General features: G+C 44.6%; 1 protein-coding gene across 1 annotated transcript; it reads right to left on the minus strand.

Annotated features, from left to right (window-relative positions):
- Positions 1-206: 206 nt before the first annotated feature.
- On the minus strand, positions 207-16757 carry UTP25 (UTP25 small subunit processome component). The gene is made up of 12 exons (XM_082755630.1): positions 16466-16757; positions 15625-15664; positions 14204-14447; positions 13233-13445; positions 10069-10157; positions 8449-8859; positions 7532-7751; positions 5304-5506; positions 3875-4057; positions 3158-3270; positions 2490-2735; positions 207-1651 (listed from the first exon to the last, which is right to left on the minus strand). The coding sequence occupies exons 1-12, from the start codon at positions 16573-16575 to the stop codon at positions 1405-1407; spliced, it is 2319 nt and encodes a 772-aa protein (XP_082611756.1). The 5' UTR covers positions 16576-16757; the 3' UTR covers positions 207-1404.
- Positions 16758-17593: the final 836 nt, after the last annotated feature.

Here is a 17593-nt window from a genome sequence, read left to right on the forward strand (position 1 = left end):
AAATGCCTTAATCCTGTTTTGTGTGCCTGCTTTTATATGCACATCCACAATTCTCCCACATAAAGCCTACGCCATACAAGAAGCATCCTCAGTGCTGCTCTGGCTGTCTCTGCTCCACAGCAGACAGATGTTCCCAGGAGCTCTGCTTTGGCTGGCTCTTAACTCTTGTGTGCTATGGCAGAGGTACTTAAAGTTAACAGAAACCATCACTTCAAATGAAAAGCAAGAAACTGCATGGGTTGGTGTGTCTGCTAAATGATTTCAGGACGTCAATTAACTACTTATGTTCACAGCCTCTGAGAAATACAGGAATAAAAAATACGATAAAAAATTGGCTAAAATAATATGCCTGTGCAGTCACTGACGGAGTTTATTTCACTAGTATACTTATTTAAGCCTCCTTGACGAGAATTCCTTCAAGTCTCATCTCAGCATGGATGTTTTCCTTCTGCGTTTGGGCTTGCACAGGACTCACCTGCCCCTCTACAGAACAGTCTTCCCACAGTCTTAACACAGGCTTACAAAACCCAATCTCTCTACATTTAGCTCCTTTTACATTACACTTAGCTTCCTAGAAGTAGAAGAAAAGCAGCAGCACCGTGACACTTCCATAAGCAACCGTTAAGAGCAGCAGACTAAAAGAAAACAAAAAACAAAACCCACCCACGGTGCGAGATGAGAGAACACAGGTATTTGCAACTGCACCACAGGGTTTTGTACTCCACAAGACTGCTTTGGTGGTCACGGGGCTTAGCTTGGCTTTTCTGCCTGACAAATTCAACTCTGATTTTTCCTTCAGAAAAAATAAAAATAAAAAAATATCTGGTAAAACTGACAGGCCAGGGTGCTGAAGGGAGGGTTGTAAATAGCAGACATAAATATTTAGGTCACTCTGGAAAAAATACAGAACCTCAGCTTGTACCCCAGCAAGTTCAGCTCTCATTCAGTGTCTTTGTGCTGAAGAGGCTTTGCCTGCACCTCTCTTACCCAGGCTTACAAAATAATGACTGCCTTCATACTTGGGCACAGTTTTTTTACCTACATTAAATGAAAAAGTTGCCTTTGATAAAAGAAGGAGTTTGCACCAGAAAATTAAGTGAAACAATCCAATCCAAAGGTATTTATCACACCACCAATTTTTACTGAAGAGTGAGTTTTCCTCTATACAAGAATAGTGATAACTCTGGATTGATTTTTGTTTTTATACAGAAAAAAACCTTGAATGACATTCTTTGTTTCTTGTTGGACAGAGAACTGAAACATAAAATTTCATACTGCATGAACAATTTCAGCAGAACTTAGTAAAAGGGACTAAAAAATTTAAAACATTTCTAAAATGCAACATCAAAAAGTGCATTAGGAGTAAAAACCAGGTCCATTGATTTGTCTTGCCTGCAGTATCACTTAATCATTTTCTCCTGTAACAAAGAGGTGCACATTTTTCTTGGACTGGAGCATTTGAGCTGTGCGATCTATGCCAACCACTGCAGCCAATTTCTGAGCATCATACTTGGAGTACAGCACAGTACAGGTCCACGTAGCATCCACTCCACTGTCTGTGGCCTTCATCATATTGCAAATCTCACTGTAGAAGTGGGAGTAGGTTGGTAACTCATAGAAAATGAGGTTCCTAATACCTTTTATTGTATACCTGTAGGAGAAAAAAAAAAAAAAAGTAAAGTAACTTTGTCAGAATTTTGTACAAAGTGTGCATGTTACCAATCCCATCTCCCTTCCTCCAATTTCCACTATCTTCAATGCACTTCAGCTCAACTCTGCAAACCCTGTATCACAGACTAACGACTAAACTTGCCATGGGTGTGGAATTAAGGGAGGTCTAATGCTGCCAGGCACTGTGACTTCCTCTAAAGTACAGCCCACTACCAATTTTGCAGTATTCAGCCTCTTTGGCTTAGATTCTAACATAGTAAAGTCTGATCGCACTGACACTCATGATTTTTTTTTTTTTTTTTTTTTTTTTAATATATTTGCCAAAACATCTTCTGCTAATAGCAAAATCTGTTCCATCAGGAACTTCCGACCAGCTCCAGTCAGGATGCAGCAGATTTTTCCTTTGGCCTCAGCCTGCTATATTGAATTATTGAACTAATTGCATAACCTTTTCCAGAATTTTTTGTAGTTACAGTGGCTCAGATGAGCACTAATAAAAGGCACAGAGAACCTCATTTTGCACGATGTATCATCCTCTCCCGACATCAGTGGAACTTGGCAGCACGCACCTTACTGAATAAAGTCCTGTGCATACCAAAGCATTAGAAGCTCTGCAAGGGACCATGGCAGCATGCAGAAAATTTTCAAGTAAACTGAGAAGCTCTCATATCACTCAAAGAACTCCTTAGGAAGATCAAACAAGTTCAAAAAGCACTACAGCCCATCTATGACTAAGGTCACTACACTTCCAAAACAGTACACATGCAACCCACAGGAAGACTCAGGCCTCTTTTGTAAAAGTGGAATTCCCAATTCACCTTTTATAAAAGTGGAAGCGCTCAGTGAGCAGTAAGAACTGCTTCTCTCCCTCGAGAAAGAAGCGCCGTGCTCTGCAGATGCCACCCTTTTTAGTGTATTCACAAATGTGAGCAAAATTCAGGTCCTCTTTCTTGAAGTAATTTCGAAGACGCACGTAGTCAAAATACGACGGAACATAAATGAGCGTGTGTGACATGATGGCATCGCGGTACTCGGGCAAAACCTTGTCGATGAAAAACTGAAACCTAAGTTAAGAAAGCATGCGTGTTTTAATCAGAGTTAACACCTGTTTTCCAATGCTGATATAACCTCAGACAGGAATACCATCAGACACAACAGGCTACTGAACATTTTAACTATGTATTTCCTTCTTTAAACTTAGGATATCTACACTTGTAGAAGATAATGGTCTAAAGCTTCATCAGCTCTGTACAGGTACGGTAGAGACCGGTATTGCTTTCCAATGTTTTATTCTCCAGTGCCTTAGACAAGAACTTCCACATTCCCTTAAAGCTGTGCAGAGTCCAGCCCATGTCAGAAGGCCCACGAAGGCACATTTCTATTGAGAAATCCCCCTGGCCCTACGCTCTGCAGGAAGCAATATGCTCAACTAAATCTGAAGTTGTGGTCATGAGGGCACAGCAAAACGGTTTGGAACACAGAGTACCTTGTATCTATCACGGAAGTTAAGTTTTCAGCTTCTATCCTCCGAAAAACATGAGGGAGCTGGACCACAACACGGCTAATGGAGCCAATGAGCGGTACGTTGCGGACAGCCACCTGTGGGAACAAAGCAGGATGCTCAGGGAAGCAGCATCTCAATGCAGCCACACCCCAGCCAGCCTTCTGCTAGCATCTCACATCTGTGAGCAGTGCACAAGGCTGATTTTAAGAAAGCTCCAATACCAAAATACATTCACATATACTTAACCAAGCTGCTAAAGATGCACAACAGCTGCTTATGTCCTGCCTTTCAATAATTTGAGATGGACAACTCAGATTTTTACTTTTTCTTTCAAATAGCTGCTTGTGCTTCAGACATAGCAGGAATCATAAAAACAAAAGATGTTGAACCCTTGGTTTGACAACAGATTCAATAGAACAAGATAATCTGCATCAGATTAAGAAAAAATAAAACCTAATTTCAAACATGAAACAAAAGGATCAAGTACTGCTGCAAGAAGAGTGTATTTTTATGGCTTTGGCACAGCATTAGATATTGTCATGTAGCATCATGCAGACTCAGACTGAAACACTTTGATAATGGAATTACTGGCACACAGACTTTTACAACTAAAATACAGTTTTTCCACACATTGGGTTTTCCTCTTCTACTCCCCCTCCGTTATGCCTAAAGAAGTCTTGAGCTCATCTGTGAACTCACCTGCCCTGTATAATTGAAGCAGTGTTTGTTGAAGATGGAGTTAATCTGGGGATCTTGAAGAGCACTGAACAGCAGCGTCTGACGGTAGTACTTCGACCAGTTGTTGAGACTCAGCATTCGCACTCGGGAGAAGTCTACCCCATGGGATTCCAAAGGCAGCAGGTTAATGTGCTTCATCAGGTGCTACACAGAGACAGAAACACATCATTGCAGACTGATATCACTGCACCCAGACTGCACGAGCCTTAACTGCAGCAAAAAGTGGGCAGGGATGAGCAAGAAAGCACAGAATTTAACAGTAGTGATCTCCCAAGACACAGCTGTTTGGAGTTTATTGACCATATCAAGAGTACTTTAAAAATTTCATTCCACAGAACTTAGAAATGCCATCTCTTAAGTCATCAGTAACAGCAGCCTTTGCTGCTTCTCCCACAGGGCATATCTAATGGATCTGTCTGTTTGTACCAACGTCAATGGGCCCACGGTTTCTGAGCCAGAAGCAGCCCAACTGCAGTCCCTGCTGCATTCAGCACCAGGCTGGGTTCCAGCCACGAAATTCACCCCAATTTGGCCTCACTAAATGATGCTTCGGACCAGTATTGCTGCTGCTGCATGGCAGGCAGCTGCACTCAAAAGCAAAAGAGAGAACAGGCTCCAGCACACATTCTGTGAGCATCGTGTAGGCTCCTGGGCCTCACCAGGAAGCAAGATGCCTTCTGGGCTCATTCCAAACGTACAGTAACATCACGCTGTTGCAATGTCAGGCCAAAAAACCTCTAAGGTGTTTCCGTGTGAAACAAACAAACAAACAAAAACAATCCTCAACCTTTCAATCTTGAAAACTTTTATTAACCTAAAGCCATATCGTATGGGTACTAGCACAAACTAACCACAATCCTACAGCTATATTTTTGCTATCCATACATGAAAAGCTTTAGACTGCTTAACTTAGGACATGACTACTGGTTAATATTTCTGCAGTCAGCGGAGACAAGCACCAGTACCCATTGCTTTCTGGGGGAACCTCAAATAGATTGCACAAATTCCTCACACGGCTGCAGTCTGACAGACACCGGGCAGTCAGACAACTGGCAGACTTTCTCCCAGATGTGATTAAAGGAATCATCATTATTGCATCCTGCAAGACAATTAAAACTCCCCAAAACAACAAGCAAAAAACTTTTGATGACACACACCACTAAAGCACCAAATACTAAGGTTTACTCAGAACAATTACTGAATACTACCAAAAGCTGTAGGAAAATCTTTCATAGCGTAAGAAAAATAAACAGCAGGGTGAAGGAGAGAAAAGGAACAAGCATATGTGTCTAGTTAGAAAAAAAAAAAGTAAAACTGTTCATTGTTAAAAATAAGTTGTAATCAGACTAACAAGACACAGTGCAGCTGAAAAAAATTATGGAAAACGCACCAGAACATGTTCCCAATTTTGCATCAGATAAATATCTGCTTGATCAATTATGAGCATTTCTATCGACGACAGAAAATCGAAATCTCTCTTCTTCTCCCCCTCTGCGCCAATGACAGTCCTCATGCCCAGGGGAGAGGCAATGATGATGTCCGATGAGTAAAATGGTGCATACAATCTCATACTCTTCTGCAGAATCGCAACCCCTGTCCGACAGCAAACAGCATTTTCTTAGTCAAGGTCAATTATCAACCGTTTTCTTCCCGAAGGCTCTGTAACAGTAACTCCTGTGTTCCTTCTCCCTTAGCACATGCTAGTGATTAGAGCTGGGCAAATCAATCTGGCTGAAACTCTTTCCTGAAAATGTGCTTATCCACCCCACCCCCATTCCACAGCCTTCGGCAGATTTTCATGAAGTTCTGCAAACTCTTTTGGAAGTTGTGTTTTTTTTTTCCCCAGATTTTTCTTAGCTTGAACAACATTTTTGAACTGAAACACATTTCTCCTGATTTTCTGTTAAAAAAAAAAAAAAGGGAAGGCTAAAAAGATTCAGGAACACAAAAGCAGAAATGATTAACTGTTCCCTTTACCCTAATCTCTGGGCTTCAGTCTCTGCCATTACGTGCTGTAATGAGTTACCTTAATCTGTCATGCAAGATTCAGTGTGGACCTCTTGACTATAGACTGCTTTCATTCACAGGACCGCTTCAGTTGCTACTAAAATGCCAAGGACAAGGCTTAGCACCTTACAGAGGCTGCAAGCACCAACAGTGCTGCACTACTGCCAGGCACCTGGCTTCTCAAGATGCACGCTGCAGTGTGCAGGACAGATTAGCTCATGCATCACCTCTCGTGCTACAGAGGGGAAAAGGAAGGAATCAAAGGAGTCTATTACTTGTGCCATAGCTACTGGGCGACATACAGTTTTCTGATCTTAAAATCCAGATCTGAACCGTGTTCAAATGGTTCAACCAGAGGCTGCCCAGCAGAGGGGTCTCTTCAGCTTCTCTCCCTATCTGTGTGATGACAGCGACCACAGCTACAGCTGAAGGCTCTTTAAGATGCTTTCAAGAATTCCAGGGACCTCTCCTGCTATCTATTTTAACCTGATGATAAAATGAAATAAAAGGCACAACTGGTTGAATTTCCAGGAAGAAAGCACCACTTTCCCCCAAAACATGTCATCACATACACAGTTTAACAACTGTAAGTCATCTTTGGTTTAAAGATGTGAAAGGGTGGGTTTTAGTAAGGCATAACAAACACAATTTAAATTACATCTTAGCACTGAAGTAACAGGGTGTGAAGCACACTAAGAAAGAATAATTATGCTGCTTCTCTGACTTGCTTCTGCAAGTAACAGCACTGAAAGTTTCTTCAAGCATTTCTTCACACCTAGTAAGTGGATCAAACAGGCTGTAGTACAGGAGAGGGTTGAAAGGAAAATTATTTTGCTACAAAAAGTAAGATGTTCTCAGCAAGATAGATATTCACTGGGGAAGCAAGTAGTTCCCACTCAGTCTTTCTTGCATCTTCCACTGTATCGTTAAATCTCTTGGGATGCCAATTTATCTTTCAAGGGGCAATAATTTCAAGAGCCTCTTATCTGTCAAGCTAAGTTAGAAACACTGCCTACTCACTGTGGCAGCTCCAGGAACTGAGCTAATTCCCTGCACACTGAGTTACTACAACAGCATGACATTACGTTACGAAATAGTCTTAAATTTGCTGCTTGTCCAACAGTCCTACCTGCTGGCCATCCCTTTGCATTCATGAAGGCCATGTGCAATACAGCAGAGAACTGCTTTGCTTAGTACTGAGCTTTAATTTTGTTCCCACTGTTACTGATTTATAGATAAATTGTGAATAACTGCTAACTTGAGATGATTTTTTTTTTAATAAAATGAAAGATTTTGCTGCATAAATCAAGATGGTTGCCCACACCTCTATAATGAGGTGTGGGCAACCCTGCCACAATAAAGCACTCAGTGTATTTTAAGCGACTCTGAACTTTATGTGAAAATCATTACCTCTGCATTTTCTCTTCCTTTTTTGTGGTAAGGCACAGAATATTTTCAGAAATATTCAAGTTGCTGATACAAAAACCAGCATAAATACCTCAGAATCTAAAGTCCCACCAGCCCTGATGGCTCCCAGACATTTAGCAAACACTTGTTAGATTACCTCCCCCTGCTTTACAAGCTAAAGTCATCTGTTCTGTAGGTCATTACCAATTCTGAAATGGTCATCAATGTTGCCAGCGAAGACAGCTTCATAATCTTCAGGTCTTTTCAGATTGGGGGGCCTCTCTTCTGGGTCAGAGCCAAACTCTCCCTTGAAGCGCTTTTTATTACTTACATCTATTTTTCTTTTGTCATTCACTTCAAGAAGACTGATGAGAATGTGCACAATTCTCAAAGCACATTCCCGGAAGGGCACTATCATCAGCACCTGCACAGATCAACAGTTACAACAGAACAACTCATAAAATATGTAATGATTTTGACTTGGATCTGCCCCCACTGGGCTTCCCAACAGTCAAAACAAAACCTCAGCCCCCTTCCCCAGTACAATCACCAACCATCTCTGCCTACGTGACAAAACCTGATCTGACAGATAGGCCTGTGCCCTAAGTCAAGGCACACACATCTACACTGGAGGAGGCCCCTAGCTTGTGACTTCCTTATGGCATGTCACCAGTTAGCTTCTCTGAGGAAAGGCAGGCCCAGATGGGTCCACACGGAAGCAGAACAAGCCAGATTCTGACATGCAGCAAGGAGAGAGGATGTGCTGGGACACAGCGTGCTTGTGGACACGGACTGGCCAGCAGAGCAGTGCGGTCCTCCATCTCACACAGAGGGTATGATTACAGGGCATGGTTAAACACATTTTTCTGTTCTCCCAACCCCTCTTTGGGTTTTGAATCCAGCTCTGTAGACTGCAACGGGCACAGGAACAGGCTGGCTGAAACTTGTGCTCGCTGCTTCTCCCAAGGTATCTGCCCTGCAGATGACTCCCAGGCATGGCCAAGGGCTGCAGAAAGGCACATGCCTAGGATTCCGTCACGTAACAGGGCAGAAGGATGTTTACACAGCCTGACCAAGCACCCAGGGTGGGCAGGGGAATCACGTCTATGAAGCTCTCTTACCTTAGGCCTGGTGAGCCCCTGGTCCCTGTAGTCATCGCTGTCCGTCCCTGGCTTCTGGTCTCTCTTCTTGGCGTTGTTGCTGAGCACCTGGGCATTCGCCTTCAGGACATGGTTCAAGGCGTGCAAGCAGTACGCGTGCCGGATTTCCTCTCCATTCGTTAAAGCATTTCTTTCTGGATAGAACAAGTCCTTGTAGGCACTCATGATAGAGAGGAGCTCTCTTTGTAAGGGGGTAAAAGAGGGATCACTTGGTTTGGTGGTTGGCGACAGGAACTGCTTATTCACTTTTGGCCATGTGGATTCTAAAGGCTTATGAAGATGAAGCTGCTTCACATCAAATTCTTTGTCTGGTTTTAATATTGTATTTTTCTCCGAAGCGGAAGAAAAAGTTAACTGACCCAGCCTCGGCCACTGAAGGAAAAAATATATATATATATATATAACACATTGATACATAAAAGGAAGAGCCAAATATACGAAATTTGGTACAGCTAAAAGCACAAAAGTACACCACCACAACTGATAGTTTAATCAGGTTCATGAAATTTGAGAAACTACCTTTTCCTTAGTATTTACCCCAGAAAATAACAATAAACTTGAACTCACTAGACCTGGATGTATTTTGCAGTGACGTGGCTACAACTGTCCTCATTTTGCCAATGAGAAAACTGAGGAAGAAGAAGGATGTCATTTCTGCCAGCCCTGGAGCTTAACCACGTTTACAGATCAGCCACACTGAGGTGTGCACTGCTTTTGAAAGGTGAAACCTTTCAGTGCATCGGGAAAACTGTAAGCCTCCTGCCACACAAGTTGTCCCATTCTGTTTCCATAATGTTGCTCCACCCAATTAAGTAAAGATGTATCATACATTGCTTTAGGTGGCACTGGTATTTTTGGCCACCATATTTAAAAAAAAAACAAAAACAACTACAAAAAGTCACAGCTTGCTCCCTGACTGACTGTTGGATCTCTTCCAACAAATGTCACCCAGCATATGGCTGACCAGAATGCAGGGCAACCCTCCAAAACGAAATCAGATGTGAAAAAGTTAAGAAGCAAAGGTTCGTCTAAAAATGACTATTTTGAAAACCAGTATTCTGCTTCAAGCACTGAGGTGTTTTTCTGGTACTGTAATTCACACATTACTTCCAGTATTAACAAATGGGTTAAAACCCACCTTTACCTGCTTGTGAACGTGTACGGAGATACAAGTGTCTTGAACAAAAACATGAGGGGGCATCACAACTACTTGTAAGACTGCAAAGGGTCACCTGACAAATTCAGTTGCAGAGCGTGTCTCTGGCATCCTCCTGTTACTACGCAGAGACCAGTCCTGTTCCCACCCAGCGCCACGAGCACACACCTCTTATCTCAGGATTATAAACTAAACTCTAAAACTTTTTTTCAGGCATGTCACCATGCACTGATGTAACAGCAGACTTTACATTTCAACTCTTGCTCAGCATTAAGCTAAGAAGAAAACACTTCAGCAACAATGCAGTGACAAAACCTTGACAATTCCGGAGCCAACAATAATACGAACCTACTGCACTTGTATACAATACGTTATTTTTATCTCAGCATCTTTTGGAGCTTTGAATTGCTACAGGACAACGTTACCTTGATTTGACTTGAAGTTTTAGAAAGCGTAGACATTTTTTCTACTTCTTTTTCTTCAAGTTCTTTGTCCATGTGCTGTTTAAATGGATCTATGTGTAACAACAACAACAAAGAGTCCTGAGAACTGTTGTAGCTAATACCAGAATCAAGTTTCAGAACGGATTTGCAAATGACACGAACAGTTTCTGTGCTGGCCAACACCACAGCTAAAACTAGTTATTTCAAAGCACCAGAGATGCGAAAAAGGATGTCAAATTCTCTCTACAAAAACACAGAGAACAGATTTGACAGATTGCCTAAAAAAAAAAAAAAAAAAAAAAAAGGGAGGGAAGCAGAGAAAGAAAACGAAGCACTTATGGAAGCGCTAGGACTTTCAGTCACAAAACAAATGTTGGACAGGAAAGCAATATGTAGTAGAAAAGACTGGCAGTTTTCTGCTTGAAGCTCTGACACTGATAAACATCAGTTAGCATTTCTGCTCCTTGCAGGTGAAATAGGCTGTCAACAGCAAAGACCCAAGTGAGCTTACTGCCGAGGGCTCTGCATCATGGACGTCACTAGTGGCGTCCCCCAGGGCTCGGTGCTGGGGCCGGTCCTCTTTAATACCTTCATCGATGATCTGGACGAGGGCATCGAGTGCACCCTCAGTAAGTTCGCAGATGACACCAAGTTAGGTGCGTGTGTCGATCTGCTTGAGGGTAGGAAAGCTCTGCAGGAGGATCTGGATAGGCTGCACCGATGGGCTGAGGTCAACTGCATGAAGTTCAACAAGGCCAAGTGCCGGGTCCTGCAGCTGGGGCGCAATAACCCCAAGCAGAGCTACAGGCTGGGAGAGGAATGGTTGGAGAGCTGCCAGGCAGAGAAGGACCTGGGAGTAATGGTGGATAGTCGGCTGAATATGAGCCAGCAGTGTGCTCAGGTGGCCAAGAAGGCCAACGGCATCCTGGCTTGTATCAGGAACAGTGTGACCAGCAGGGCTAGGGAGGTGATCGTCCCCCTGTACTCAGCTCTGGTGAGGCCGCACCTCGAGTACTGTGTTCAGTTTTGGGCCCCTCGCTACAAGAAGGACATCGAGGTGCTTGAGCGGGTGCAGAGAAGGGCGACGAAGCTGGTGAGGGGCCTGGAGAACAAGTCCTACGAGGAGCGGCTGAGGGAGCTGGGCTTGTTCAGCCTGGAGAAGAGGAGGCTCAGGGGCGACCTTATCGCTCTCTATAGGTACCTCAAGGGAGGCTGTAGCGAGGTGGGGGTTGGTCTGTTCTCCCACGTGCCTGGTGACAGGATGAGGGGGAATGGGCTTAAGTTGAGCCAGGGGAGTTTTAGGTTAGATGTTAGGAAGAACTTCTTCACTGAAAGGGTTGTGAGGCACTGGAACAGGCTGCCCAGGGAAGTGGTGGAGTCACCATCCCTGGAGGTCTTTAAAAGACGTTTAGATGTAGAGCTTAGGGAAATGGTTTAGTGGGGACTGTTAGCGTTAGGTCAGAGGTTGGACTCGATGACCTTGAGGTCTCTTCCAACCTAGAAGTTCTGTGATTCTGTGATCTCCGGGCACTGATAGGAACACACTGATAAAGCAGATAAAGAGAAGGAGATCTGGGTGAAGGAAGGCAAAAATTGCCAAAAGTGAACAAAAGTACAATTTATCTAATCAGCATTTCTTTTCAGAAAACAGAGGGAGGCAGGAAACTGTAACATCGTATTATATGCAAAGACTCAGGGATGCACAATTAGCAATTAATATGCAAAGCTTATTTTGAAAACCAAACCCCACATACTGCTTGCAGCACAGTAGCACTCACTGCATGAGGAAGAGCAATTAGAGGACACTAGTGCTTGCCAGAGGATATCTAGCCCAAGTTATCCAGCAAAAGTCAAGGCATTTGCTAATCAGGACACACTGCCATCTAATCTATGTTCCCAGCAATGCAATCGAAGGGCTATAATTTAATTGTAGCAGGTGCTCTCTCTTCAGTAAGTCCTACCAATTCCCCAAGTTGTCAAATTAAGAGGAGGAAAGACAACAAAGCATTTTCAGAAATTCTAGTCATCCCAGGACCCGAGGAGAGATTCATTCACTTTCTGGTATCTTAGGCATATAAGATCTTCTGTAACAGATTACAAAGCCACTCCCGAGCTACAGCAACCCACTGAAAAGTAGTGCATCATTTATAGGTTGAATAAAGCTGTTAGGATACTTGGCATGCAGTTGGAGAGCTGTGGTTCTCATTAAAACGCAACGCCAACAGCCTAAGTAATATTCTCATGGTAACAAGAAGGAGCTCTTTCTTCTATCACATGGCCCTTTGATGCTTCCCCACATTTCATGTATCAGCTAGGCTGCCTCCCAGATCTAATGTCAGCTGCTGCTCTAAGATGACAAGCCAGCATCACTAGGGATGCTACAAACATATTCCCCTCTCGCAAACTACGCCATCTGATATTAAAACCACAGAGCATGAAATATGAATAGGAGCTCTGCGAGTGCCAGCGTGTGGCATATCACTGAAAGATCACAAACCTGTGCACACGGCTATTGGTATTACACGTGGTGGGATGACTCCAGCACCAGGGCGCAGCCTTCACCCATGGGCGCACTGCGGCACCGAGACGCTGGGCGGCTCCCTCAGCAGACACCGCACAGACTGCTCTGCACAACCTTCAAAATCCAAGAGCCCTGAGCAGTTTTCTAGATTACTGTACCTGCCTCGGCTCCTCTCCTCTAACTCCACCCAGCTGTGAAGGATCCTCTCACTGGTCAGTTGTGTGACCACCTCCAGCACCGTCCGTGCCAAGAATACGTTCCAAGTGCAGGCCTGCAGGACCCCTTACATTGCACCATATTTTTTTTTTTTTTAACTACCACTAACACATTAGAAGAAGACAACCCCCTCCACGCACATTTCTAGTTCCTGGTATTTTAGGCTTTACAAGTCACAGCAGAAACAAATCCCTGTCCACAGGCGCTGCAGGAAACAAGTGGTTCATCTACACGCCCGCATTAGCTTTAAGTGTCCCTTATGCAATGGGCTCACACGTGGGCAATGCAATGAATCACGCAGCCAGAGAACTCAGAAGCTATACAGCATCTCATTAAGGAATTTGGTAATTTACATGGTACAGATGCTCCTCAAGAGGCAGCTCACTAAGCAAAGTACACTACGTTTTACCTTGTGAAAAGGCTCGTGAGGAATTGCTCTCTTTCTTGTCCGCATCGCAACCTCCACTCTCCTCTTCCATGAAATTGGTTTCCAAGCTAAATTCAGATTCATGTTTCACATCAGTGAACTCCTCGATTGCTCCATGGCTTAGGTCACAAGAGGCATCCGCACCATCATCCTGCTCCTGGCCGAGTGCCTCTTCTGCTGTGTCTTCAGCTGTGACTTGTTAGAGAGAGGAAGAGGTTATCATCTTCTGGGAAAGTTATTATTGATTGCTACCTCTGGCTGCCTACGTTGTTCACTTGGAGAAAAAGTTTTTCTCCAAATACTGTATGCAAAAAGATAAAAATGGGCTTTGTATTTTACATTTTGGAAAAAAAGAAATAACCTTTGGCTGGCTAGCATGCCAAACATTAAATAATACAAAACATGTTTCCCCAGGGAAAATATAAGGAATAACCTATTCAGAAAACACAACTTTTAGTTTCTGATAACCTAAAACAACTTAAAATAATGAAAAATTGACTCCTCTCAGAATTTCTTTGCAGACTTCATGAATGAGGTTGTCTTGTCATAAGGGAGGAGGTTTCCTTGTATTTTAAATATACTTTCCTCCACTGTGAGGCAAACCTTTCTCTCCTCTCAGTGGCAGCAGCCAAACCAGATGCTGTGTGAGAGAACAGCTTGCGTCTCCCAGTGAGTGGGTGAGAACCCCTGGTATGCTGCTCCATGTGGATTTCCCCTGTGCTGCCGCACAAACAACATCTGAGGGAGAAGCAGCGGGCTGCCTGCCGGAAAACGAGCAGAGCTACCCCCCGCCCTGCAAAACCCCCCGGCAGCTGCTGCTCCCACCCACCAAGAGGCAATGGAGCAACCAGCAGAGCACCCAGCCAGCAAGCAGGATCCTGGCTAAGAGCAGGCATTGCTCAAACCTTCTTACTGAAGCAACGTTTACCAGAGTAAGGGAAAAGGCAACCTACCTTCCTCCTGGGCTGGTACTTCATCCTCGTCTGCTTCAACGCCATCTGCTTCTTTGGGCTCCTGGGAGCCTTCGCTGCCCAACTCTGCCTCGCTCTCGCCAGCCTCTTCCGATTCACTTTCCTCTTCCTCGCTTTCAGACTCAGGAGAGGTCTTCAGGGTAGCCAGTAGCTTGTGGTACACAGGGACAGGTTCCACCTCAATCTCCGAATCACTTTCTGCACTCGATTTATCAGAGTTGTCAGACTAAAAGTGAAAACAGTAACACTATTATGCAGCACATGAACACCCTCACCTCTAGATCCCATGCTACACTTTCCTCTTCCCATTCTATCCCTGTGCAGATGCAGTGGGACTTCTCAAAAACCTCCATATACCAACATAACAACCAACATAAATAGTTATTCTGGACACCTCCGTTTAGATTTTGAAAGCATCTTGGTAGACCTAGGCCCTAGTACCTCATTCTGCACTGATTTGAGTCTGAGCATCTCAAAATTTGGTTCTTTTAGGCCCAGCTGAGTCAGTACATTTGTTCTCCACAGACAAACCGGCCCTGGATTTTCCGAGCAAAACCATGCACACAACAAAAATTGTAGAAGGGCATGCATACAAGCAGAAAATGCTTCCAGGTTTCAAGGAAATAAGGGAAATAACCTTCAGCTGACAGAAATCCACCGAGGAGTTGGTCAGGTTTGGCTCAGCTCTAAGCTTCAAACAAGCTAGACTCTAAGAGCCAGTTCTGTCCCAGGCCTGAACAAACCAACCACAACGTGCCTGGTTATAGTCACAATTACAGTGAAACCAGGAGTACAAGCAAAGCACCATTTGCTTCTTTTTTAGGTTCTTTCAGTCCAAGGTGAGCACTCAGTATATACAACATTAATGCAGTAAGTGCTAAAGGAAACAAGTGGACAGTGTAACTCATTGTTTTTCCAGACTGAAACTCTGAAGTGTTTAATTTATCTGACAATAAAGGAGGTTAACTGAAAGAAAACTAAAGCATTGGCAATTTGAAGAAGGGGAACGAGCATGAACATTTGCTCGAATGAACATGAAATTTCTTCATTCAGCAGAGAACAAAACATCTCATCCCCTAACTCACGCACCCCCAACTTTATTAGTATTATAATAACAACTTACAACATCGTTTACTTTTCACCATGATTAAGTAATGTGAAAAAAAACAGAACCAGCCAAGAACAGCAATATTATATCCTGCTTCTTCTGATGTCTCATGGTTTTCACAGTCTGACACTACAGAGAACAATTCAGAGATACACAAAAATCATTCATTTTTTCCTCCTAAGAAGCAGGTTTTCTAAAACAGAACTGAATCAGCCTGAACAATGCAAAATGCTCAGTGCTTCACTCCACTGAAGTGCACAAAGATGAAAGTGAGGAAGAAACAAAAATATATTACCAGTTCACAGATCTGAGTTGCTTCTAGTGTTCCAGAAACCCTAGAAAAAAAAAAAAAAAAAAAGATTGAAATATTTTACTCTGTCAATGTTACTATGTACAGTATAAAAACAGATGAGGGGGAGAAGAAATTATTGAATCACAGGAGTCTTAGAGAAGAGCAAGCTTAAAACCATCACACGTCACGCCATTGTCCCTAAGAAAACAGACTCAGTGCTCACCCTGAGAGGTTTCTCTCTCAGCTGATACGGCCTATAAATGAAGCCTGAGTACAAATGATCAAAAAGAGAAGTATTTTAAAGCAGAATCCGTCTTTAAACAGAAGGCTGTTTATATACATACCCACAAGAGTATAAACACTGTAAAAGCTACGTGTAAAGTGAAGAACACCCTGCAAGACAAAACTGTACCTGGCGAGGCTCAGAAGGAAATTTGCTCCTCTCTTCTCAGAGGAGAAAGGCCAGGCCAGAGCTACCTGAAAGGAAGGGCTGTAGGACAACTTTTAAAGGATCATAAAAGTTAGGCAAGAGCGTGAGGGATCCCTAGAGCTGGCAAGGCTGACGTTTGGCTCAGGATAATAAGTTCACAGCGATGAGAGCGACCGCTCAGCCGGAGGAGAAGATTCAGCAGGCAGCAGCCGCGGTTGGGCCGTACCAGGCGCATCCTCTGGCTGCTGCCTCCCCCAGACCCGGGTACCAAACCTGCTCGGCGTTTTTTTTTAAAGGCCCTTGGTGCAGCACAGCTACCCAGGGCAGGAGCCCGCCTGCTGCGCTAAACATCGATCTGCCAAGCAGGGCAGCCTACCGCAGGGCTTCCCCTCGCCTCTCGGGGCCCCCACTCACTTGTCGTGGAAGGGGTGCTCCTCCCCGAAGTCCTTCAGGTGCTTTTTCTGCCTCTTGCTCAGGCCCAGAGCCGCCGCCGCCGCCCGCCCGCCGCCGCCGCGCTTCCCCATGCCGCCCGCCCGCCTTTACGGCCCGGCCGTCAGGCGCCGCCGTCGCGCTGCCGGCCGCGCCCCCTCCCGCGGCAGCCCTCAGCCCGCGGGGAGCCCTGGAAGCGCCCCGGTGCCCGCTGAGCGGGGACACCGAGAGCACAGGAGGGCAGCCGGGAGGGTTTTGGATAACTCTAAAGGAGACCTCACAGCCTGTCCGGGCAGCCTGTCCCGGCGCTCTGTCCCCGCACAGTACAGAGGCGCCCCCTCACGTTGAGCAGGAAGCCCCGGGGCTTCAGTTTGTGCCCGGAGCCGTGGCAAAGAGAGCGGCGCCGTCCCCTCGGCACCCTCCCCTCGGGTATTTACACACACTGATGAGGCCTCCCCTCAGCCTTCTCTTTTCCAGACCCTGCTCTCTCAGCCTGTCCTCGCACAGATGCTCCTGTCCTCTAGCCCCAGCCTTCCCCTCAATCTGCTTCTCAGTATTTCAAATGAGAATCTTAATTCACACTCGATTCTTTGTTTCAAAATACTTCACATTCTTTCATATCTCCTGATTTCTGTTTGGCCTAGCAGAAGCTGCTCTACCTAGGGCAGGAGAGGCCACAAATATCATTATAACACAGGACACTGCCCCACACTGCCAGTCTCTCCTGTAAAGCACGCGCAACAGATTTCAGTTCATCTCCTGGAGAAAAGGGTACCAAAGGGAAGTGGAGGCAAGGTAAGCCCAACAATGATGGGGGCGTGAAGAATTTCAGGTAAAAATATAGCAGCTAGGTAGTCTGTCTTGATTTGAGAGCATCCATGGATTTGACTGAGACTAGGAAGTACGAACTGCATTCCAGTTAAAGAGAAGCCCCCAGGAGTTAGACGATACATTTCATGACACTTTACTTTCCTTAACTAGGAAGGACACTTTAGATATTTGTCAACTCCTGTGTGTTATTAATACCACTTTCTTCTGATTATATATAACCCAGAAAGTTGTCTGAGTTGAAAGATAATCAATACTGGTGCGGAAAAGTTGTCCTAACCCAGG

Source organism: Aythya marila (assembly GCF_965140915.1).
Source record: "Aythya marila genome assembly, chromosome: 3".
In the NCBI taxonomy this organism is placed as follows: domain Eukaryota; kingdom Metazoa; phylum Chordata; class Aves; order Anseriformes; family Anatidae; genus Aythya; species Aythya marila.

Excerpts from the sequence above, each read along its gene's own strand:
- UTP25 (XM_082755630.1), bottom strand. The coding sequence starts at position 16,575 with ATGGGGAAGCGCGGCGGCGGCGGGCGGGCGGCGGCGGCGGCTCTGGGC. Across the intron at positions 13,446-14,203 it reads AGTACCAGCCCAGGAGGAAG|TCACAGCTGAAGACACAGCA; the intron begins GTAGGTTGCCTT and ends CTCTCTAACAAG. Across the intron at positions 4,058-5,303 it reads AAAATTGGGAACATGTTCTG|CACCTGATGAAGCACATTAA; the intron begins GTGCGTTTTCCA and ends GTCTCTGTGTAG.